Genomic DNA, 24,852 nt, shown 5'->3' on the forward strand with positions numbered 1-24,852 from the left:
GTTCCGGACAACGCCTGGTTGTGTGGTAACGGCGGCGGCTGGCGAGAGGAGGAGGAGGAGGGCGCTTCCTTTCCGGCTGGTACTTCCGGGAGCAGCGACGGCGGAGCCCGCTCGGGAGCCCTAAAAGGCTTCGAGGGGCGGGTGGGGCAGGGAGGGGAGGTAAGGAGCTTTAACTGCTGCGGCTCCGGCGGCCTTTACCGCCGTTGTCGTCGTCGTTTACCTCAGCCATTCCTATTACCCTTATCATTAGCGCCGGCAATGTCCGCAGGGGTCACTGGTAGGTTTGCGCGGGGCCTAGCCGTGCCGCAGAGGTTACGCCGCCCCGGAGGCGTAAGAGGCCTTGGAGAATCCCGTGGCCGGGCTAGAGCCGGCGAGGGGCCTAGTTGCTTCCCGTCAGGCGAGGCTCGGAGGAACCCCAAGCAGGAGAGGTCCCCCCATCCAGCCAGCCTTCTCCCCGGAGGGGCAGGGCCTCTCCCCGACCCCGACCCGAGATCTCCCAAGCGGAAGAGATTTGCCGGGAGAGGCCAGGCCGGTGTGTCTCCCTGGGAGGCGAGGGACGGGGCGGGGGGAGCAGGTGCCAGCGCTGCGAAGCGGGGAGGTATGGCGTGTCCCGTTGGGGAGGATTTGGGGCTAGGGTGGCTTCCGTGCTGGGGGGGGGGGTCAAATACACATGAAGGGTAGGCGGGGAAGGTCGGAGGGAGAGAGAGAAGTGGGGTGGGGGGAAGAACCGGGAAGAGGAAGCAGTCTCGATGGGGGACAGTCCTCTTGAAGCAAGGGAGGGTGTGTGTTTGCAGATAGATACAATAAATATAATTTTCCCCCTTGACGGTATTTTGTCTAAATTATGCCAGTAATTATGCTGAATAATAATATAATATTGCAGGGGGTTGGGGGCAGTAATGTATTCCTCCCTCTGCCGAAAGAGGAGAGCAGCAGCATAGGCCAGGCAAGCCTGGTTTGTGTAAATAGCAGAAGAAAAGAGACTGTCTCCCTTCAGGTGGTAATGTGGTGGGCCATGTTATTACTATTATTATTATTACTTTTATTAATGCTTTCTGGCATGGGGAGGAAAGCTGGCATATCGTGGAAAAGGCTGGGTGCTCATTTCCAACATGTGCTCACTTTACTGCATGCAAGGAGTAGCTTTCATAGGTAGGCGCTCGGTCAAGAGTTTTGTATTATTATACAGCCCGTAGCAGGAAGTAGCCCAGGTATGTTTTTGCTGCTTTCATCTGTTTCAGTAGACATGCCCGCGTCCATCTCTTGAGTGTGGAGAGCTGGTGTGCTTGTTAGAGATGGCTTGGTGGAGGGCTCGAAGAATAGGTTTGGGCCATTTGATGCAGGGGATTCCAACAGAATGCTGGATTAGGTGGGACCTTTGCTCTGATATAGCAAGGGCAGTTGTTGCATTCTCTTGCATGGATAAAAGAGGGTGGAGTTGGATTCTTGAGTGGGGTGGTAATAGAATAGATATAGGCAGTTAGAGGGAGTACTTTTTGAGGGGCATATTAGGATAACTTGCATAGAGTAATTTCCATTGAAAATGTTCCATCTTTATTGCTAAGATTTGGGATAACCTAGAGAATGATCTACCTTTGCATGTTTATTTTGCTTATATTTAGTAAACAAAGCTGAAGACTTTGAAATGGTCAAGTTTACCTAATACTGCACATGTTATGCACTCACTCTCCTTCCTTGGAAGTTTTAAAGCAAAGTTTGGATGGCCATCTGTCATGTATGATCCAGTTGAGATTCCTAAATTGCAGGGGGTTAGACCAGATGACCCTTGGTGTCACTTCCAATTCTACGATTCTATGATTCGTTGTCACAAAGGAATTAATGAAATGGGGGGGGGGAGTTGCGGAAAAATAAAACTTAGGAAATCGTTCCACTTTGGAAATTTTCCGCCGCACATCATTGGGCATAGCTTAGTTATTTTGTTTATCAGGTTATACCATGTATAGTATGGCAGAATGAAGGCAAGAAGAGTGAGTACAGTAGCTAAAGAGTTTGCTTTGGAGTCATTGAACTGAGCATGCAGGTTGCTGTCAAAGACAAATTGTTATTGATAGGTCCTCTGCCTTTTGAACCAAGGCTCCCATTTTTTAGCTGGAGAAGGCAAGAGTGTCTCCATCATGATGTGACCAGGCTGAGCAGCTTTGGAATCCTGAGACTTGGAGAATTTTAGAGACCATTTTTCTAATATGGCCAGGGAACAGGGCTGTTTGGCGACAAATGCCAGGCAGTAAATACTGAACAGTGGTACGTCTGGTTACGAACTTAATTCATTTAGGAGGTCCATTCTTAAGCTGAAACCATTCTTATCCTGAGGCGTGCTTTCGCTAATGGGGCCTCCTGCTGTGTGCGCACCTCTGGCACGCAATTTCCATTTGCATCCTGGGGCAAAGTTTGCAACCAGCAGCAGCTACTTCTGGGTTAGCGGAGCTCGTAACCTGAAGCGTTCGTACCCAGAGGTACCACTGTATACTGAAATTGTGAGACAGGCAGTCTTGAAGTCTAGAGGTAGGATTCTTAAAAAGTGGTGCTGAATCTTTAGTGTATTGCTTCATGGTAAAGAGAGATTAATCTAATGACAGTAGCTAGTGTGTAGTAATGGTGCTCATTCCATTTGAAGCCTTTGTTGGCTTAACACTCATTTATATGAAACTCTTGTGTTTATACAGTTGATAGTGGCAGTTCCTGGATCTTTTGAGTTGCCTGGATTCTTTTATGGGCTGTTTATCTCATAATGCATCTGAAAAACAGAAAATGAAACTGATCCATGTCATATGGATTTGAATGTTCTTTCAGTTTTTATAAGTTAATGAAGACTACAGAAATAGCCAGGTACAAAGCTGTTTACCATCTGATGTACCTTCTTTTTTAAAAATTTTTTTTAACATACATTAGCAAAATGTTGCTTTTCCCATTAGGGCATTACTTATCAGTGTTCAAAATTAGCCAGGCACCAGACACATTTTGCACCAGGCAATTGACCACTTGTGACCAAGTGAAGATGCCTAGGTGCCAGAATGGTGCCTGACATGTCCTACATCTGGAAGTACATGTCTGGGGATCATTGGATCTGGACACATCCTGTAGAATTCTTTCAGTTATACTGTATCTGCGCAGTCGGAATGAATTTCTGGAATAAAAATGCTTTTTCAATGGAGCCTGAGCAGGAGCAGTCACCATACAGAAAAAGGGGTTGGAATGGGGCAATATATGTAGACTGTCCCTGGATCAAGTGACTTTTCTTCTCTAAGTTCTCAAAATTCTCAACCTAGCTCACAGTTGTCATCTGAATTAGCCAGATATTTAACCGAGAATCAATGACAATCAGTACTTCATTTGAAAAATAAGACTTTAGAGATGTCTTGCTCAAAAATGGCAACCAGACATTCCATTTTGGCGACTGAAACCCAAGTTTAAGGAGCCATTTGGCTCCTAGCTTATGTATCTGAGTTTCTAACACTGCTACTATTGCTAGTCATCTTTAGGGTCACAGATAAATGGTAATCCCGCACCATTCAGAATGTCCATGTAATTATACTTTTTGTGGTTTAGGTAGTCTTCTTGGTAGTATTCATTATTTTTTATAATTAAACTTTAAAGATACACAAAATAGGTGCAGATATGCTGGGGGAGCAGGAGTAATGAATTATATTGCTTTTTACTGATAGTTTCAAGAAGTGGCTTGTGATCCTTATGATGCCACATTATACGCAAGATGCTCTGTTTTAAAAGCTGTACTAGTTGGTGAAAGAATGGCATTTCCCCAAGTGCCAGAATAATATTGTCTCTGCTCTGGAAAGTTCAGTGCTCAATAATACAAACACAATTTTGTTTGTAAATGTTCATATAGTTGGGAAAATTTATATTGCAATGTGACAGTGAGCAATCCTATGTACAAGAAACTGATGGAAAGCAAGCCGGTATAAATTAAGCCAGCAGAAAGTTACACCAAATCCAAACACTGGTCATCAGTGGGTCTGATACAGCTCTGTCTAAGCTTGGTGGAGGGAGAGAATGATCCTTTAAATTAGAGTTCTGTGTGACTGAGCTTATGATCCAGCCTAAATCCATTCTCCCCTGCCCCAGTCCCACCATTGGAATGCCCCCTTTTGAGGACTTACACTGGCCTTGGCTCAGATAGCTTCGGTTCAGTTAGGAAGAACAAATTACACCTCCTCATATTTGGCTGAGCTGGGATTGGGGGCTTAACACTAGCTGAAACAGATCCATTGCATCCTAAGCTGCCTGTCCTGATGGATCTTGCCATATGATAGTCCCCTGTGAATTATTATTTTTTTTTAATAAAGAAAAAACATTGAAGAAAGGTGCCTGGATTCTTCATAACAAATGAAGAAGAGCTCTGTGTTTGTGCACCAGGAAACTTCTCATTTGGAACTGCCCTTAATGAAAACCCTAGATCTATTTATTAGTTTTGTAATTGAAATCTAATCTAATAATAGCAACTAATCTGTTATATTTATATAGAATTTTAAAATAATGGGTAAGCAAATAAGTGATATACTTGCAGAAGAAAAAATTGGTTAGAAAAGCTATTTTCATTCAAAAAGTATTGTTGCTTGTTTCTAAACTGTGGCAGCTTACTAGTATTTTGAGAGAGAAAAGTGTTAGCCTTTAAATAAACATGCTTATTTCAGACCATCAGACACTTAAACAGTTTACTGTTTTTGTATCACTGCTGAAATGTTCTTAAACTTTGACAGACTCCAAGGGTAGGAAGTTGTAGAATTAAGTGACAGTAATGATAATGTTGTTCTCCATGTAAACTTCTTGTTCTTGCCACAGACTGTAGCACATCATTAGCAGATAGTGTTCTGTAGCAGTTAGGCAGCCATTTTCCATGGTAAGTGAGTCTAGCACTGTAGAGGTCAACACGGACATCCTGGATTGTGCTTAAAAATCAAATATGGAGGGCCATTCTGTTAAATTCATGATGTTTGGCCAGCACTGCTCTCCCAAAAAACACTAAATAGTTTTATAGATAAGCACAGAAGAATGGGTGAAGGTTACTTACTGATGTCTAAATGGTGCTGAAAACATTTCTGCCACCACCTCCTAAGCAACTGTTGTTGGTATCCGTCTGTCTTGGGCAATGGACTGCTACTTCAGGGCTTAAACCAGGCAGCTGGAAAATCGCAGCTCCTGCTGTGGCTACAGAGACAGGTAACTCGTATGTGCTGCCTCCCGCATTGTTTTTGCCGCATTAGCAGCACCCAGGTGACCTCCCCAGGGCGCAGGCCTGGGCAATGTGGTTGGAGGTCCTGGGCTGCCCAGATTATTATTATTTATTTATATTTTGCCCTGCATCCGGAGGGCAGTTCAGAGGATTAAATCACAATATAAAAACAGAATACATAATCAAAATAAAAACAAACAAGCCACCCCCACATTTTTAATAGGGCATTGGATGACAATCAACCAAATGCCTGGTTAAAGATGAACATTTTCACCTGGTGCTTCACTGATGTGGTGCAAAGGAAAGCAGAGCAAAACATTTGGCACCAGCTTGGCTGCAGGAGTTGCCAAAAGGAGGAGTACAGGACTCCTCCCAACCGTCTTAGGGAGTCTGCTCCAGATTTGTATAGGGTTTACTCCTTAGCCTTTTCTTCTCTCAAAGGTGTCCTGAAAGGCAGCGAGTACAGGTTTTTCCGCACGCATGAGTATAGCCGCAAGTCAGCAGAGCTTTAGGATCAGAGTTTTTCTTCTTCCAGATAAGCTACCTTCTTAGGTTGATGGGCCCCATTCCCCCCTTAAGCAGCTGTAATTAGCTACTATTAGAAGTGGTAAACTGCCTTGTGATCTGATTTGGTTTGGCAGTACCTGCCCTGGGTTTGGTAAGTCATTAGTCATCGTGATAAGATAAAATAATAAGAGTTAAATTTTTAAAAAAGCAGGTAACTCCATAAAGAGCTCAAAGAAAGGTGTTAGTAACTGTGGGACTGAAATTTCAAGCTAGTGCTTTCTTCTCTGGAGACTTAGAGAACAGGCTCTCTTCTGGAATGAAAATCTTCTCACAGACTTCATTAAGAGCAGGTAGTTCTTAATAGCAGTTTCCCCTGTGGCATATCAAGGTAAACTAGGTCAAAATAATTACATAGAGAAATGCTGAATATTATGGTATTCATAACTGTGTATGCACTGAAGAAGTTGCCATATATTGAACACTTGTACAAGTAAGAGTATAAACAGAGCATTGTATGCAAATCGTAAAAGTTAGATTATTTTTGGACAATAGTATGTGAGTTTCCATTTAGGATAATTGTTAGTTTCCTTTAAGAGTCCTGTTTCTGTCTTCTCCAAGCACTGCTATATCTCCCCAACAGATAGAACAAACCAGCAGGGAAGTATTTCATTCTTCATTTAATTTAATTATATTCCCCTTCAAAATTTGGGATCTGATAAAATCCTACACACCTAGATTTTTGATGCTGGTACTTGAGAACTGAAAATTTAGCTCTGTTCAAGACTCATCCTGGCTCATAATTTTGTCTGGTGCTCTCAGGCTTCAGCTCTGAAAGCATACCTGAAATTTGAGTTCAATACAGAAGTAAAACAAATTATTTTGGGCTCTCATATGCTTATGTGTTGCTAATGTTTCTGTTTGGTCCTGGAAAAATTCCAGGCTCTTCCAATGCCAAGGTGCCTAAATATTGGCTGATGATGATGCCCAGTACCTGAATTTGTTATTATTACTAGCTCTGTGCACTACCGACTGTCAGGTATTTGCAGTGCATTACAGCAGTGTGTTAACTGCTTTTACCATTGGGGTGAAAAAACACAGGTTTGTTATATGTTGGTGCACATTTAGGTAATTGCGCTTTGTGGCACCTGAGAGTTTATTGGGAGCAGAAAATGGTGTACATTTCATTAGCCCAAAATGTTATTTTGAAATCCAGTTTCAGCTATTTTCAGAAATCCCGACTGGAGGCTGCAGTCTCTTCTAAAGCATGAGTGTTAATTTCTGTAAAAAGCTAAGTGTAGAAATAGTGTACGCCAACTTGGCTTGGCAATATGTTTGTACTTTGGCCAAATACACAGCTGCCAGCTTCTGTTTGCTTTTCTATTTGGCTTGCATGCTGAGAGAATATACATTAGAAAATTGGTCAAGGTTAATTGCCTTGCTGTAGCTTCCCCTAAGCTTTTTGTCTGTAAACCAGTAAATTTACTGCAGTGTAGCTAGACAGATGTCATCTTCCTTCTTCAAAACTTAACCTCTCTTTGCCAGTGAAATGCTGAATTCAACGTGAGGTTAGATAAAACCAGCCTTGCAGGCAGTACTTGTGGAGTTGGTTATCCTCATGTCTCATAAGAAGAGCCTGCAAGTGGTCCATCTAGTCCTGCATCCTGCTCTCAAAGTAGTTAAGCTGATCCCTATGGGAAGCAGACAAGCAGAAGCAGAGTATAACAATCCCCACTTGTGATTCACAGCAACTGGCATGCTGCTTTGACAGTGGATGTAGAACATTGTAGCTAGTAGCTCTTGATAGGCTTAACCTACATGAATTTGTCTAATCCTCTTTTAAAGCCATCCAAGTTGGCAACTATCACTACTACTTGTGGGTGAAAACTCCAGAGTTGTAACTGTAATAATAATAATAATAATAACAATAATAATAACAATAATAATAATAATAATAATAATAATAATAATAATAATAATAAATTTCTTATTTATACCCCTCCCATCTGGCTGTGTGCTGTGTGAAGAAGTACTTTCTTTTGTTCTGAATCTTCCAGTGTTCGACTTCATTGGATGTCCCTGAGTTCTAGTGTTATGAGAGAGGATGAAAAACTTTGCTCTGTCCACTATATTTGCACCATGCATAATTTTATGCGCTGCTACCAAATCTCCGCTTACTCACTTTCCCCCTTAGACTAAAAAAGCCCCTTTCCTCATAGAGGTTGTTCCATCCCTTTGATCATTTTGCTTGTCTTTTTCTGAGCCTTTTCCATCTTTACAATTGCCTTTTTGAGATGAGGCAACCAGAACTCTGCGTATTACAGCAAGTGTGATCACTCCATAGATTTGTAAATTGGTATTGTGATATTTGCAATTTTGTTTTCAATTCCTTTCCTAATGATCCCTATAATGGAAGTTGTCTTTTTCACAGCTTCTGTACATTGGATTAACGTATTCACTGATTTATCCACTTTGACTCCAAGGACTTGTTGCTGGCCATTAAACCCCATGAGCGTATATGTGAAATATTTTTGGTCCAATGTGCATCACTTTAAACTAACACTCTCTCTCTCTCTCTCTCTCTCTCTCTCTCTCTCTCTCTCTCCCCCTCCCTCTCCCTCCCCCCCCATTTTCCTACCCATTTACTCATGCTTGGGTGAGTGAATGTACTTGTTCAATACCTTATTAGATGAACCTGACATTCCAGAGGCTGTGCAGCTAACATTAACCTCAAAATGAGTTTTTATACTTAAAGGTGAAGGAAATAAGAGAGGAGCTCTTGACTGAGGCAATGCATGGATAATGGAAGTTAGCTTTTGTATGAGACAGGATCATAAAGTGATTTGGTAGAAACTGGAGCAGTAATTTTCAACCTTTTCAGACTTGGCACTTTCCTTTAGTCCATCCTGAAATCTAGGAAACTTTGAATCTTTCTTTTGCCCTTTCTCCCTTCATTCCCCCTTACTTTCCATCTCCTTTGCTCACAGTTTCCACTGTACCACTTTATAGCTCAGTTGATTAGAGAGTGGTGCCGATAACACTAAGGTTGCATGTTCAATACCCATACAGGACAGCTGCATATTCCTGCAATGCAGGGGGTTGGAGTTGGTGTTACAACCCATATATAAGCCAATTGCCAAATGGCATCTTAAACCTAGGTTACAGTTGCTACAATGGAATGTTTAGGTGCCTTTTTTTTGCTGTGGGAATTATTATTATCTTCATTATTACTCATTTCTATATGGGTTTATACAGTATTTTAAACAAACAAAATCTCAAAGCAGTTTACAGCACATTAAAACATCAAATAAAACAATCCAGAATAAAACAAATTCAAGCTTAAAGGAAAATATTTCAGATTTGCTTTACCTATATTTATTTACTTACTTAATTAATTTATATAGCTCTCCCATAGTGGTATTCTAGGAAGACAGTGTGTTATAGTGATTAGAATGTCAAACTAGGGTTCAAATCCCCACTCAAGTCATAAAACTCACTGGGTGACCTTGGTCCAGTCACAGCCTCTTAGCCTACCTCTTAGGGACATTGTAGGTATTAACTGAGATGGGGAGGAAAACATATACTGTAGTCCATGGAGAAAAGGGTGGGATATAAATGCAATAAATAAGCTCTTCCGCTTACCTGCTTAAAAAAGCTGGAGGGGCCAGCCAGTTGGAGATGTCAGTTGCCAACCTGGCATCCAGAGATCTCCACATGGTCGCAATTGGACCCGTGCCAGTCACGAAACAAGTCTTCGGCCTGCACGATTTTGGACTAGTTGGACTAGATGATCCTCAGAGTCGCTTCCAACTCTACAGTACTATGATTCTTCCTTGCTTTTTCTCTTATCAGTTTAACACATAACCTAAAAAAGAGATTGTGTTGCTTTGTGACTCACTTTGGGTTGAAGGCAACCCGCTTGTGTTGCCTGGGTCACTGGTGGAAGACCAATGGACTAGATTAATTTTACCTGTCATATTATTAAAATCCATTTAATAGATATTTTGAAACATATATGTCCTCCACAAACTTCTTACCAGGATGAAAAAATATTTCAGATGTGTCAGAGTTGGCATACTTAATTGTTAAGATCAATTTTTTTAGGCATACACTTGGTTAATGCTTTTCCAGCATAGTTTTTCATATCCTCCGTGAAATAGGAGTAATTCCTTACCAATACTTGAAATTCAGGTCCACTGTTCTCTGGGCTGGGCTGGGCTGGGCAGGGTAGGGTGGAGAATCTCAAACCAGATTCGGTTTCATGAACCATTATTTTCCATTGAGCTAACAGTTGCTGGCACACCCTTATGAAAACAGAGTTTGAGACTTTTGTTTGTTTTAAAGCAACCTAAGCATAGAGGTTTGTGTAGCTTTTTGTACATTTTAAACTTATTACAGCATAGTCATACCTAAATAGTAAATCTATTAGATAGACTATCAGCTATTACCTTTGCAGATGACATTATGCTGGCATACATACAGCTTACATGTTACTTGCTATTTTGGGTCTCTTCGATCACTTTCCAAGCAAGTCACTGTTGGATGTATGACTAACTTTGCTAGCGCTGATGAACGCTTACTGTATAAATTGTAAAAATAGTATTGACCTTTAGCATTTTAAAGACATCATTTCTCATTTTCATTGCTCTTTTCAAGAAAGTGGCTGAAATGAGAACTTGTGATAAATCCTCAAGAACTGCATTAATTGCATACAGATCACCAGCTAACCTGCAGCACATTTGAACTTTGATTAGAAGGGAACTGAGCTTATTGGGGAATCTTCTGCATTACATTTTTGGTAGTACTACTTGTCTGAAAGGTGATACTGATCATAATGAAACCTTTTCTCTCTCTCTCTGTCTTCCTTCCTTCCAGGGTAGTTTTTTAAAGTGCTCTAAGCATTCTGATACAACTAGAAGAAAGAAGAAACGCTTCATTGAATGAGAAGTCCATTGCTTTGATAGCCATTTTCTTCAAGAGTGGGTCTTTGAATGAGGATGACAATGGAAGAGATGAAGAATGAAGCAGAGACCACTTCTATGGTTTCCATGCCTCTCTATGCTGTTATGTATCCTGTCTTTAATGAGGTAACATGCCTTCTAGTTGATTTTCTATGTATTACAGTGTTTGGGAAGCAGGAGGTTAGAGGATACCCTAACATACTGTTTATACTTGGTAAGCTAACATTTTCTACCAAGTCTTTACAAACTGCTCTAATGAGTCCTGCTTTCTATCTTTCTTTGGCTTGGCTTATTTCCATGAAATCAATATCTATAACCTTAACTTTTTTGGCCCCAGTTTGTTTCTTAGTTCTGGCATTCCTTTCAGGACTTATATGCTCTCAAGATACTTCTCAGCATATGCAAGTTTCTGAAATGTAAACTCAGTTGGTTTTAATTAGTATCCAGGTTTTAGGCAGCCACAGAGATGGCAGAAAGTTTTATACTATGTTTCTGCAGTTTCACAGAATTGACCTGTTTTAAAATGGTAAAATCCAGAAATATTTGCTGATCCAGGAAGCTGGAACTTTTGTTTTTGTTTAAGTATGCAAGGGAACGGCCCTTCTCTGGTGTGCATTTAAGAAAATCATATATAAATATTAAATTATCTTTGCAATTATTACACACTCCTTGGAAGTATAAGCATCTCATTCTGTCTGTCTATAATAAGCTATGTTCCAGTTGTCACCCTTCAGTCTGTTTAAACACAACTGTAAATCTTTAGGAGTCCTTTTCTGTCTGTCCTATGAATGGATTGTTGCAACGCATCACTGCACCACCCCTGGCTGTATGTTAGTCAAAACCTTGGCCTTTGTGGAAATGGTTCTCCACCAGCTGTCAAATTCTACCAGATAACCAGTAATTTTCAGGTCTTTGCTCCATTCACAGAACCATTTTGCTATGTGAATATAGAGAGCAAAAAATCACCATGCTATCTAATTTTATGCTTGTAAGTGGCTGTGTGAACCCTTAATTTTGAGCTGAGAGGCGGTGCCTGCTACTCTTAAACATAGAATCAGCTTAAATAAGTTGACAGAAAATTTGGAAGTGGAGTTTCATAAGGCAAAGTGTTTTTTGTTTTGCATGTTTTATATTAGTATAACAATTTACTTTTAACTCCACCTTGCAGCTAGAACGAGTAAATTTATCTGCAGCTCAGACACTGAGAGCAGCTTTTATTAAGGTAAGAATAATTAACATTGTGTCTATTTGTACATCAGCTTCATACAGCAATGTAAAAATTGGATTAACTGCATACCGGATTTAGCTACTGGTCTTGTTCTGTCCTGATCCATTACTTTTCTTCTCCCTAGGGACCCCAAACAAATCCCACTTCCTGCACTAATTAGCATGCATCTGGTTGAGACAGGCAGAAAGCTATCTGCTGTTTGGCTATAGCTCGGATGTGAAGCATCCGCTTTGCATGCTAAAGGTCCTAGTTAAATTCTGGTATCTTTGGTAGGAATTGTGAATGACCTTTGCAGAGACATTGAAGAACTTCTAGAGTTGAAGTATTGGGCTAGATACCCTGACTTGGTCTAACTTCATAAGTTAAATGCCTATGCCCTATAGCATTGGTGATGTATTCCAGATTTGCAGACAGTTAAGGAGATTCTGCTCCTTTTCTCTGAGCTTGGTATGCCAGTCTTCCATTTCAAACCTGGTCCCATTCATGCTCTCTCTTTTTCCTGTCATTTACTGTATTGTTTCCCTGGTCGCAAAAGGCTTAAAAGGTTCCCTCTCACAGTACTTTAAGGGAGATACAACAGAGATAGCCTTGCAGTGCTAACCCTGTTGTTGGCTTTGGTTTTGAGGTCTGAGAAGTGAGTTGGAATTAGCCCAGCTTTGCTTCCCACCCTTTGGAAAGACTGCTGTGGCATTTATTGGGCTGTGTTTCTTAAAGAGCCTAGAAATGCAGCTGTGATTATCCCTTGGTATCTGTTTTCTTCTTTGGGCTAGAGCACAAAGAGCATGGTGGGAAGTCCAATGAGTTTTTCCACTCATTGTAGTTCCTGGGACATTTGCTGCTTGAACCAAAGAAATTAGAAAGCATGGCTTTATATTCTGTGTGGCTGCGACCTTGCCCACCATTTAAAAGAACTGCAAGTGTCTCAAATAAAATTATTTAGATTTTGTTTTGTGAAAACCAATCATTCCTCTAACAAATGCGTAAAATGGAATATAGTCATAGTTAAACACTTCATATCAAAATTACTTGTTAATCAGTATTGTAAACGTTAATCAGCAGTGCTCTTTTGCCACAAGCTTTTAGCTTGTGACTTACAACCTTGTATTTTGGATGAGCACAATTGCACTCTTTGTAAATCAGTTGCACATTTTTTCTTCTAGTAGAAGTGGGCTTTATTTATGGATAAGAAGTTATGAAGAAAATACAGCCAAATTGTATGGCTTATGTTCAGACTGTCCCATTTCTTGTCTAGGAGTACAGTTTAACTTTGACAGCCTGTAAGCTCAGTGTTTTTTCTTTTACCTTCTGTCATTAAGTAGGCATGAATTACTGAAGCATAACTGCACCAGCTTAAGCAACTTCACTCCCAACATTTTTTTGTTTTTTGGTAGAGATATTACGGCTTCTGAAATGCTTGGTTTCCAGGGCCAAGGAACTAAAATACTTCTTGATATGGCATTAGTAGAATTTGCTTTGAAAGTACTATACTCCTTTTTGTGTGCCATGGTTCAAGAAGAAATTTTGGCAACTTAGAAGACTCAAGTGTGTACCTGGGAAAATTGTATCTTTAAGCGAAAGATGCAAAGCACTCTTGTTAACTAGCTAACTTTAGGAAGCAGCTGGTTATGGGGCTTTGTGGACACTCTGAAATGCTTTAAGAAAATTCATCCAGTAGGAAAAGAAGCTATATTCTTATGCTTCAATGAGGAAGGTTTTATGTTCAACATCGGGAACATGAATCTAGAAGCTTCAGCATTTTCCCTCAACAGATTTCACAAACCCAGTTGGTACTTAGAAATTTCCCCCTTCAAACACGTACTCTTTTCTCCCATGCTGCATTGCAAACTGCTTTTGAAAGTCCCCTTAATTTCTTGAAAGGCTGGCCATGCAACATGGGAGGCCACTGTTTAAAGGCAAACAATATCAAAAGACACACCGAGCAGCCAGAATTAGCAATCTGGTTCTCTGAATTATGGCCCATAAGAGTAGATGAGCAGTGAATAAGCTGTCTGGGGAGTTTTTGGAATCTTCCTTTATGGTTGGGCAGGCATCTTTCTGTTAAGCTAATGCTACAGAGGTCCTTTGGGCATCTCCATCTAGCACTGGGGTGGGAGTAGGGGTCTGCTGGTTCAGGAAGCAATGACTTGCATGCTGCAGTTTGGCTTGTATGAGAGCTACTTCACAAGCACATTTTAATAATGATGATGATGATGATGATGATGATGATGATGCATTTATTGTCAATGTACAACCTGTGTACAATGAAATTAACTGAGACTCCCACCCCCCACAAACACTCGATCTCATTGCACTCTGTGTGCTTGTTGCACAACACACCAACCCCGAAAGTCAGTTGCACTATATTATTTTCCGTTCAGCAGCCTAACAGCCCACGGATAGAAACTGCTTTTTAGCCTGTTGGTACGACTGATATATCTTCTGCCCGAGGGTAGAAGATTAAAGAGGTGCTGGCCGGGGAGTGAATCGTCCCTGATTTTGCACACCACTAAAGCCAATAAATTTATTCGGCCTTGGGCTTCTGAACTGGCGGGCCTCCCAGTGTAAAAGGGGAAAGGGCACTTTGTGATGTCTCCTTAGCGGTCCTCTTTTGGTGATGCAGGAGATGGTGTCCCATTCTTTAGCTTGGTGGACTGGGATAGGGAGGGACAGAAGATCAATACAGTATTTGTGGCCTAGGATAGCCTGTCTCTGGCCTGGGATTTGGAGTTTACCTTTAGATTCTGTTCTGAGAAACAAGCATGTGAAGTGGGAGTGCAGATTTCCTTGTTTATAATTGAGAGGAATTTGGGCACAGGTGTGTGGAGCAAAAAGTATCAATCTTACTTCATAGTTTGTATAGTCATCACTGTGGTGGTTGACTGTTACTGCTTCATGTTATATCCTCTGTAAAAAGCTAAAAAATCAATACTGTAAAAGCACTCTGAGGAAAGTGTAAGACATGGGATGTAGGAAATGTGAGGTTTTGCAGCTCCTTTTTACCCTCTGTGGAGTTCATTATCTCCTGTTACTGTTACAAGATATGCACATTGTTAGCTGTTGAAAAAGTTATTCTGGTGTATCTAAAGATAAGAGCTATGAAGATAAGTTGAACGTACCTAATTCTGTGCAGCCTATAATGTTGTAGGGACTTAAATGTAATCATGTAAATAAGTCTGTCCCTTAATTTCAGTTGGGTTAAAAAGAAGAAGAAAGGTTGTTATAGTGCATAGAAATAAATGTTGCACAGAAATAAATGAAATGGCTTACTGGGCAAAGTTACAAATGAAAAATGTTGATGCAGTTCAAGAAATATAGGTCTTCCTTTCAAGGAGAAAATGGTGGTGCAGAACTGGATGTTTATTATGATGCAGTGCTGCTTGGTTAGCTTTTAAAAACATAATTTTGAATTTAGAACCCGTAGTGATTCTTGGATATCTTTTACTGCGTGCAAATTGACTGTTGGTGTACTAAATAAATAAAACTTATTTGAAATGCAGGCTGAGAAGGAAAATCCAGGTCTCACACAAGATATCATCATAAAAATTTTGGAGAAAAAAAGTGTTGAAGTTAACTTTACTGAGTCTCTCCTGCGCATGGCAGCTGACGATGTAGAAGGTATTTCTGCTAAACCTCTGTGATTGTGCTGATTAAAACTACTCTATCATGAAATGTGTTTTATTATTTTTAAAAGAGATGAAAAATAATTGTGAGTTCAACAGAAGTGCAGTTTGAATGCAAATCCAGGACTTTGTTCTGTTTACTGGCTCTGAAATACCCCTCATACACCTAGAGCACCATTTGCTTATCCTGCTTTGACATGTCCCTCAAACATCCTTCAGGCAGTCAGGCACATGTCTTAGGACTTCAGTTACCTACATTGTCTTACACTGAAGATGGAAAACCGGGTGGGTTTATAGTTCAGTTCTTGCCCACCATGTGCATTGTGCATTGGTGTGGTTTTTTGGGAGACCCAGGCTCAAATCCCACTGAAAAAGAAAACTAATCTTATTGCAGTAAGTAACCAATTTCTTTCTCTCTCTCACCCCCTTCAGAGTATATGATTGAAAGGCCAGAGCCAGAATTCCAAGACTTAAATGAAAAGGCACGAGCACTTAAACAGATTCTCAGTAAGATTCCAGATGAAATCAATGACAGAGTGAGGTTTCTTCAGACAATCAAGTAAGTGCTCCTGTCTAAACTAGTTTGCTGATCCAAGCAGAAGACTTTCCTTAAACCTATATTTTATGCTGGTCTCTCCCCCCCCCCCCCCCGCTTTGCATTTTTTGCTTACAGTTTATATGTAGTGTTTTTAAATTATGGTTTTTATCATTTTAGTGTATGGTGCTTGTGAATTTTTGCTTCAAAATTAAATTTTCTTTCTGTCTGTTGTTCAAGCTGTGGATAGACATTAGCCGCTGCAGTGCTAATAGTGGCTACAGCAGCTTAACCAGCATCTGTTACTTGGCAATGGACAGCAATGCCAATTTTGCCCTGTTTGCCGTAATAAACTCTTACTTATAATAGTACTTTAAGCATTGCATCAGGTTTTTTAAAAAGGGACTTCCTCTAACCTTAAGGGAACCATGTGCCAGTTTGCATTATAGCTTTATCAAGTTTTTTAAGGCTAAAGAGGCTGTCACAGTGTCTACCTAAAGAGTAGCTATGATGGGCACTAGAAGCGACTGACTTCCAATGGTGCCAAGACCCATATGTGCAGCTGTTTTTATTTATTTAATCAGTTTATATTCTGCCCTTCCTCCCAAAAGAGCCCACAGTGGCAAAAAACAAGTGATAATAAAACATCTCAGAAACAGTTCCAGTGCAGATGAAAAACTGGGAAAGATCTCTACTTAAAAGGCTGCTGGGAAGAGGAAGGTCTTCAGTAGGCACTGAAAACACAACATAGTATTTAAAGGGAGGGGATTCCAAAGGGTAGGTGTCAGAACTCTGAATAAGATGCTTTCTGCAGGGCATAGTGATTGATGAAATGATATTTCAGGAATCCTGGTCCAAGCTGTATGGGGTTTGATATGTTAAAACCAGTGCCTTGAAGTTAGCCTGGTAGCCAAGTGACAGCCAATGCAGTTATTTATTGCAGGATAATCTGTTTACAATCTCCTGCCCCAGTGAGCCGTTGACCTGCCACATTTTCTACCACCTGCGGCTTTTGGATCAATTTTAAGGCAGCCCCACATAGAGCATGTTGTAGACATCCAGCCTGGAGGTTACCAGCACATGGGTGACAGTGGTCAAGCTATCGTGGTCCAGAATGATCATAACTGTCTTTATCAGCCAGTAAAAGGCAATCCTGGGACACAGGTGGCACTGTAGGTTAAACCACAGAGCCTAGGACTTGCCGATCAGAAGGTTGGTGGTTCGAATCCCCGTGATGGGGTGAACTCCTGTTGCTTGGTCCCAGCTCCTGCCAACCTAGCAGTTCGAAAGCACGTCAAAGTGCAAGTAGATAAATAGGTACCGCTCTGGCAGGAAGGTAAACGGCATTTCCGTGCACTGCTCTGGTTTGCCAGAAGCTGCTTAGTCATTCTGGCCACATGACCCAGAAGCTGTACGCCGGCTCCCTCGGCCAATAAAGTGAGATGAGCACCGCAACCCCAGAGTCGGTCACGACTGGACCTAATGGTCAGGGGTCCCTTTACCTTTAAAAGGCAGTCCTAGTCAGTGAGGTCACCTGGGCCTGTAGAAAAAAGGTGGGTCCAGGAGCATCCCCAGACTACAAACCTAGTTTTTCAAGGGGAGTAAAACCCCATCGAATGCAGGTCACTGGCCCAAATGTCTGTCTTGCCAGAATTTAGAGAAAATTTGCCCCTCTCATCTAGGCACTGATCCAGAGCTTGCATGGCCTCTCAATTTAGATGTGCCCTGTGACATGGCATATTTAAAAACGCTCCCATGTTTATGACTATAACTTTAAAACCCTTTTTGCGTTGCAATGATGAGAAAGTAAAAGGCCACAGTCCTTGAGAGAGTTAAGCTTGCACATTCATTTGAATGGAGCCATTTTTAAAAAAAAACAACTTCAAATTAGTTTTGAGATTCATTTGGTGTAATTAACTTCTGTATAAGTTGATCCATGATTCTTTTGACTAGTTAAGCTAAAGGCACTTTGCCTATCCACAGGGCAGCAAAATTGAGCTCTCCACAGATTGAGTAGGGAGGGGGCTCTGCATACCTAGGGAGAGCTCCCAGATAGGCAGAAAAAAATGTGCAAAAAATCATGTGCCTGGTGCTGTAGCAGGTAGACTGAGAGCACATATTTTCTTGTCCCAGTTGCACTCCTTTACTTATTCAAGAATATTTGAAGTAGTTAAGCCCCCCTCTCTCCATACATTTAAAATTCTTCTCCCCTTGAGAAGTATTTGTTAGGATCAGAGAGAAAGCACTTCCACAAATCTTAATTAATCCCTCCAGCTCCCATTAAGGTTCATCCTCTTAACCCAACTTTCCCACAATCTCTTATGCTGAAGTCACCAGCTGCAAGCATGATTGGTGTGACATAACTAATTTTTTTTTTTGGGGGGGAGTTATTGAACAGCTTGCTGCCCACAGAATCCCAAACCTAAAAAATGGGAAAGTATATCCCAGTTGTGCAGTAGTAAACATAGAAGACCTGCTACCCATTGCCAAATTATAATCCCAAATTATAATTCAGTTGCCAAATTATAATCCCAACTCTTTTGTGCCTTTGGGTTTAACGTGGCAGTTTGATAGACATTTTTGAAGATGAACTGCAAGGAAGCTGAAGTAGACCTGAATATGCTCAGTTACTCCAAACATCTTACTGTCACACTTGCTGCCTTGGGTGTAGATGCTTGTCTGAATCCTTCTCAGGCTATGATTTTAATTTCACATGTGACTTTGGGGAGGATTCTGTGGCTTTGGTTGTAATTGTGAAAACCTGAGAGTTGTCCACAGATCATAGTGTTAACTGTCTTTTCTCTCTCCTGACCTCTATTAGCCCCAGCGCAAGGCTGTTTAGTCTTGTTGTAGAGTGACCTTAAATTCTGCCAAGTTAGAACAAGATGAAATTGTATCCATTAATTCTGAGAGGGGCTACTGCCATCAAATTGCTTTCAATGATACTTGTTGTGACAGTTTTCTTCCAGGTGGTTTAACTTTATTTAAATGCCTAGAGACTTAGGTAGGACAAGATAACAGCCTCAATTCATGAGATCAGTGCTCACAAAATAGTTTAAGGTGAATCATGGGTCACTTTTTCATATCTGTTCATTTTATTCATAGTATATATTCAGAGTTCCTCTGAAGGGAGGGTATCATTCTGAGGATAGTCCAGAGCTCCTGCTGTGTAACACTATTGTCTCGAGTTCTAAATCCAGCAGATGCTACCTTTCCACATAGGAAGGCTTGCATTAAACCTAATTTGGACTTTGAAATGCTATATAATCTAATTAGTTCTTGGTGTTCACTCTTGCTGTGCCATATCTAAAACTCATTCTGTAAGACAGCAAATCCTTTAGAAATACATGTCAGACATAATTTTGGAAGTGATTAAAATTCTGCATTGAGTTAGTCTAATTTTAAAAGATGTTGCAATTATCTTTTCATTGCCAAATAGGGACATCGCCAGTGCAATAAAGGAACTTCTTGACACAGTAAATAATGTCTTCAAGAAATATCAATACCAGAACCGGAGGGTATGTGAATTAAATTCTGCTATGTTGGCTTGTCAGAAATATAAACATATTAACTATAAATATTAAAGGATCCGCAGTTTATAATGCTTGGGTGGTGGGAATTGTAAATCATTTCAACAACCATTGGCAGTTAAGACAAATAAACTTGCAGAGGAAGAAGCAAACAGAATGAAAACCAATCTTCTGTCACTAAGCTACTAGTTTTTCCTACTGCCTGATTTTTAGTATTTGTGGATTTTCTGCAGTGGCTACATTTAAGGCTTAGTATAATTTTCTAATACTGTATGCTCTGTATGAATTTTGTTGCTGTAAACAAACATTCCCAGATGCATTTACAGAACTGCTGTTAGTCGTTTCATTTCTTAAACAGAATTTTGCTATCACAGCACTTATGCTTATTTTCTTCTGTTTATCTTTTTAATCAGTGTCCAGTGGCTAATAAATTTTTTTTTATGAAGGTTGAGGCTTTGATTGAATGACTCTTTGCATATGTATATTTCAGGCACTTGAGCACCAAAAGAAAGAGTTTGTAAAATACTCTAAAAGTTTCAGCGACACTTTGAAAACCTATTTTAAAGATGGAAAGTAAGTATGCTTGGGGTTTTTTTCTTTTCATTTTTCGAATTGGTGAATTTGCTATGTCTTCCCTGTCATCTTTCTTTCTAAATGTTTATTTAAAATATTTTGTATCATCAACGAGTATTGTTTGCACTGACTAGTGTCTTAAGCACTTCTTCACTTTCTGCTAACACACTTCAACAAGTGTTCGAAAATAGATTGGCCTGTTACTATAGAGATTGCCATGTTTTCAGTCTTAACATTAACTTTTCTTGGGAATCAGGAATTTTTTTTAAATACTGAAACCTTTGATGGCTTATATTGAGATGGCTGCAAACCTGATGGATTCAAAACAGGAAAAATCATCCAAGCATGTTTTCTTCTGCTCTTCCAACACTGTCCAGTATTCCCCAACTAAAATTAACACATTTAATGCTGCTGTGACAGATTGTTTGGGGAGGGGGAATAAGGAATGGGAAGTCTCCTAAAAGTAGTTATCATATATGGTCAAGTTAATGGCCGTTTTAGGGATGAGGAAACTGGTCCTCCAGAGGTTGCTGGACTCCAACTCCCATCAGACTCAGCCAGCATGGCTGATGTTCAGAGATTATGGAAGTTGTGACCGTCTAGATATTTTATAAGCCTGTATAGCTGAAATGGAGTATCCAACTACAGTGGTGCCTCGCAAGACGAAAAGAATCCGTTCTGTGAGTCTCTTCGTCTAGCGTTTTTTTCGTCTTGTGAAGCAAGCCCATTGACGGCTTAGCGGATTAGCGCTATTAGCGGCTTTTAGCGGCTTAGCAGATAAGCGGCTTAGAAAAGGGGGGGGGAGGAAAAAACCCCCGCAGGAACTCGCAAGACATTTTTGTCTTGCGAAGCAAGCCCATAGAAAATTCGTTTTGCGAAGCACCTCCAAAACGGAAAACTCTTTCGTCTAGCGAGTTTTCTGTCTTGCGAGGCATTCGTCTTGCGGGGCACCACTGTATAGAAGCGATACATTCCAAAGGAACACATACTGGGAGAAAATGGTGGAAGGGCGTCCCTGGTCAGTAATCAAGAGGCCTTTATCCTTTTCCCAGGACATTATGTATCTTGAGTACCAGTGGCTAAGGAACAACTTTGGGAGAGGACAAGAGGACTCAGAGAGTTTGCCACTGTGGGAAACAGCATGCTGAACTACATAGGCACTTGGTCTGGTCTTTGTGCCACATTTTCCCAACTGATCAGTTCCTTCTTGCAGTTGGCACTTAACGTATGCCATTGCAGGAGTGCATGCATTTTCACTGCTCCTTAGTGGTGTACTGCACATGAGGGGAAGCATGTGCAACAAGACTAGCTACAGCAGCCAGTGATGGAAGTTATCAAACAGCGATTTTAGCTCTGGGTAGTGAGGAGGAAAAGAATCCATCTGTTCCTTGACCTGGTTCATAGTAGTTGGAGTTAAATGGACAATGCTGATATACACAAACTCCTCCAGTCTTTGGCATTGTACAGTGCTCAGTTTATTTAAAGTTTATACTACTATATGGTATTATTCCGGTTTGTTAAACACTGGGCAGCCCAGGAATTCATTAGTTAGTAAGAGTGAAACTAACACATGCTGTGACTGGGTATAATTTGCAAACAAGAAGTGAAATTGATTTAGCTGAGGATGAAGCAAAAAAAAAAAGTCACTTTTACTCACCAAGCAACACTCACATTTAAGTTTGATAGCCTTCACTAACTGTTAATTCATTCTAGCGTTACTTAGCATAAAAGCTGAGTTGTCTGGGGTTGCAAGTGTGTGTAGGTCATTGGATTTTACTGCTATGGTCTTATCAAATTTTTATTTTTCACGTTTGCTGCTTGTGGGGTTCTCTGCTTTTGAAAAAAGTCAACAACATCCCTGACAATGTGCCAGGATTTGGGTGCTGCCAAAAGGAATTATTTGAATCCTGGCCAATGTGTATAACACTGGTTGGTGGGGGGAATATAATTGTGTACAATGCTCCCATGGCTCTTACGTGGGACTTCCCTTGAAGGTGGCATGGAAGTGTCAATGTAGAATTGTTCTGCTCACCTTCTAACACCATAGGATTAGCACACTGAGTCAATTTTGTGCTATTTACTGTTTCCAGGCCCAATTCACTATGCAGTGTTCGACCTATAAAGCCCTTTGTTGCCTACAAACCACCTACTCAAGGGACTGCCGCCTCTTATATTGCCCCATATAATAGTTGGGGTTGGCTAATCAAGCAGTTTTTGCAAGAGTGGTGGTAGTAAAAAATTAAGGCTTTTACTGCCTTGTCCTCATGACCTTTGAATGACTTGCCTCTAGAGATGAAGAGCAGCCCCTTTTGTGATTTTCCACAAGAGCTGTAAGACCTTTTTGGCAGGCATTTGGTTGATTTGGGCTGCAATCTTATATCTACTTAGGGACACAGGTGGCGCTGTGGGTAAAAGCCTCAGTGCCTAGGGCTTGCCGAGCGAAAGGTCGGCGGTTCGAATTCCCACGGCGGGGTGCGCTCCCGTTGCTCGGTCCCAGCGCCTGCCAACCTAGCAGTTCGAAAGCACCCCCGGGTGCAAGTAGATAAATAGGGACCGCTTACTGGCAGGAAGGTAAACGGCGTTTCCGTGTGCTGCGCTGGCTTGCCAGATGCAGCTTTGTCACGCTGGCCACGTGACCCAGAAGTGTCTCCGGACAGCGCTGGCCCCCGGCCTCTTAAGTGAAATGGGCGCACAACCCTAGAGTCTGTCAAGACTGGCCCATACCGGCAGCGGTACCTTTACCTTTACCTTATATCTACTTACCTAGGGATAAGGCCCATGTATTCTCATATATGCTACTGGGCCAGGTTCAATGCTCTTACGTTAATTTACAAGGCCTTTAACAAGTTGGATCCAGGATGTCTCAAGGACCACCTGTTTTATTATTTCCCTAGCCAATAACTGAAGTTTGGGGTAGGAGAGTCACTGTTAGTGGTCCGCCGTGGCTCAGATGCATAGCTTGCATCCATCTGGAACTGTGTGTTCAGTATTGTGTGCACAATTTTATGGAGCACTCTTCCATTTGCGTTCAGATGGTTCCCCTCTCTGTTGAACTTCCATACTTTTTGAAGTCTCCCCCCCACCCAGCAGGCATTTTAACAGAATTCCAGAATTCTGATTTAAACTTTCAGTTTGTCTCAACTTCTAAAAAAAATGTATTCAGCTACTTTTACATTGCTTAGAGAAAATTGAAATTGAGCAGTATATAGATTAATGAAATAAATAAAGACATTTACCGCAAAGGGACTTGCTCGTCAGTACAGAGTTGAGGCGTTTATTGCTCAGTGTATTTTGGACTGTTCCTATAATTCTCTTCTTTATTTTATCATGGGTTTTTTAAATGAGGTACATCACTTTAAACATCTGGAAAAGTAGCTTAATAATGCTTTAGAAGTTAGACTTTTAAGACACAAAAATGAAGCATAAATATGTCAACTTTGCAACAGGATTTAAGATGGGTAAGACCATCTTACTTTCTTTGCTCACACTGGTAATAAGAAAGATGTGTTCCTCGTTGTGTCCTTTATTGAAGGGATCTGTTTAGGGAAGCTTTTAATATTTGATGTATTACAGTATTTTAATATTTTTTTTGGAAGCCGCCCAGAGTGGCTGGGGAAGCCCAGCCAGATGGGCGGGGTATAAATAATAAATTATTATTACTATTATTATTATGCAAGAATGTGTGAATGAGTTCCTTATTTCAGAATTGGAGGTGAGAGGTGTGCTAATATGTGGAATGTTTTGTGCAAATGAAGTATTTTTGCATGTCATTCATTCAGTTGGTTGGAGAGAAATCTGTGGGGAGAGAAACTAATTATTGGGCACTTCAAACAAACAAACAACCTAATTATTTCAAGTTATCAGTCCAGGTGCTGCTCCTCTCTAGCACTGAATGATCAATTGATCAGCATTCTTGCTTGGAGTTGTAAGTGCTGAAAAATAAGCAGCATTGAAATTGACACTAGTGCCATTCCACTTGAATAACTTTTGAAATGTATTCTATCTGATGGCTTCAGGTCTCCGTTCTGCTGCTGAAATGTGTTTTGTTTCTTACAACAGGGCAATAAATGTGTTCATAAGTGCCAACCGACTAATTCATCAAACCAACTTGATACTCCAGACCTTCAAAACTGTGGCCTGAAAAAAAAACCTGTATATGTTGAGAGCTGTACTTTTCAATGGTGGATAGGATACCTTTATATGTAAACTTTAAAGTTTTGACTGTATAAATTATCAGTCCCAGTTGAAGGGACCTATTGCAGGATTTTGAATGGGATTTATTGCCATCTTACACCATATTTTTGTAAAAACATTGTAGCTTAATCATAATCTCACGATGAAGATTTTGCATCACTTTTTTGCTATTATCATTCTTTTCAGAATTATAAGCCAAAAGAATTTACGCCTTAATGTGTCATTATGTAACATTCCTTATAAGAATTGTAAATATTTGGTGTTCTGTTTCTGACATTTTAACTTGAAAGCAAAAAAACAAACAAAAAAAACTGCAAGATGATGTATTTAACGATATTGGTGGCAAATATTCAATAAATAGTTTACATCTGTTAGATTATCTGTATAATCTGTTTCCATTATATTATCTTTTAGGATTGGAAATGGGCGGTGTGCATGTCTTTCACATCCACAAAGGTTTAAAATATTATCCCAAAGATGATAGCAGGGGAAGGGGAA

At 40.6% G+C, this 24,852-nt stretch overlaps 1 protein-coding gene across 3 annotated transcripts; it reads left to right on the top strand.

Moving 5' to 3' along the window:
* On the top strand, nt 1-24,728 carry PDCD10 (programmed cell death 10). 3 transcript variants are annotated; one of them, XM_081911416.1, is made up of 8 exons: nt 1-79; nt 10,589-10,800; nt 11,843-11,896; nt 15,400-15,517; nt 15,955-16,081; nt 19,497-19,575; nt 20,078-20,160; nt 24,220-24,728. In XM_081911416.1, the coding sequence occupies exons 2-8, from the start codon at nt 10,705-10,707 to the stop codon at nt 24,299-24,301; spliced, it is 639 nt and encodes a 212-aa protein (XP_081767542.1). In that variant the 5' UTR covers nt 1-79; nt 10,589-10,704; the 3' UTR covers nt 24,302-24,728. The 3 variants fall into 3 exon arrangements, with proteins under 3 accessions (XP_081767542.1, XP_081767541.1, XP_081767543.1); XM_081911415.1 differs by lacking the exon at nt 1-79 and adding an exon at nt 164-277; XM_081911417.1 differs by lacking the exon at nt 1-79 and adding an exon at nt 580-598.
* Nucleotides 24,729-24,852: the final 124 nt, after the last annotated feature.

Source organism: Podarcis melisellensis, assembly GCF_964234715.1.
Source record: "Podarcis melisellensis genome assembly, chromosome: 5".
Lineage (NCBI taxonomy): Eukaryota > Metazoa > Chordata > Lepidosauria > Squamata > Lacertidae > Podarcis > Podarcis melisellensis.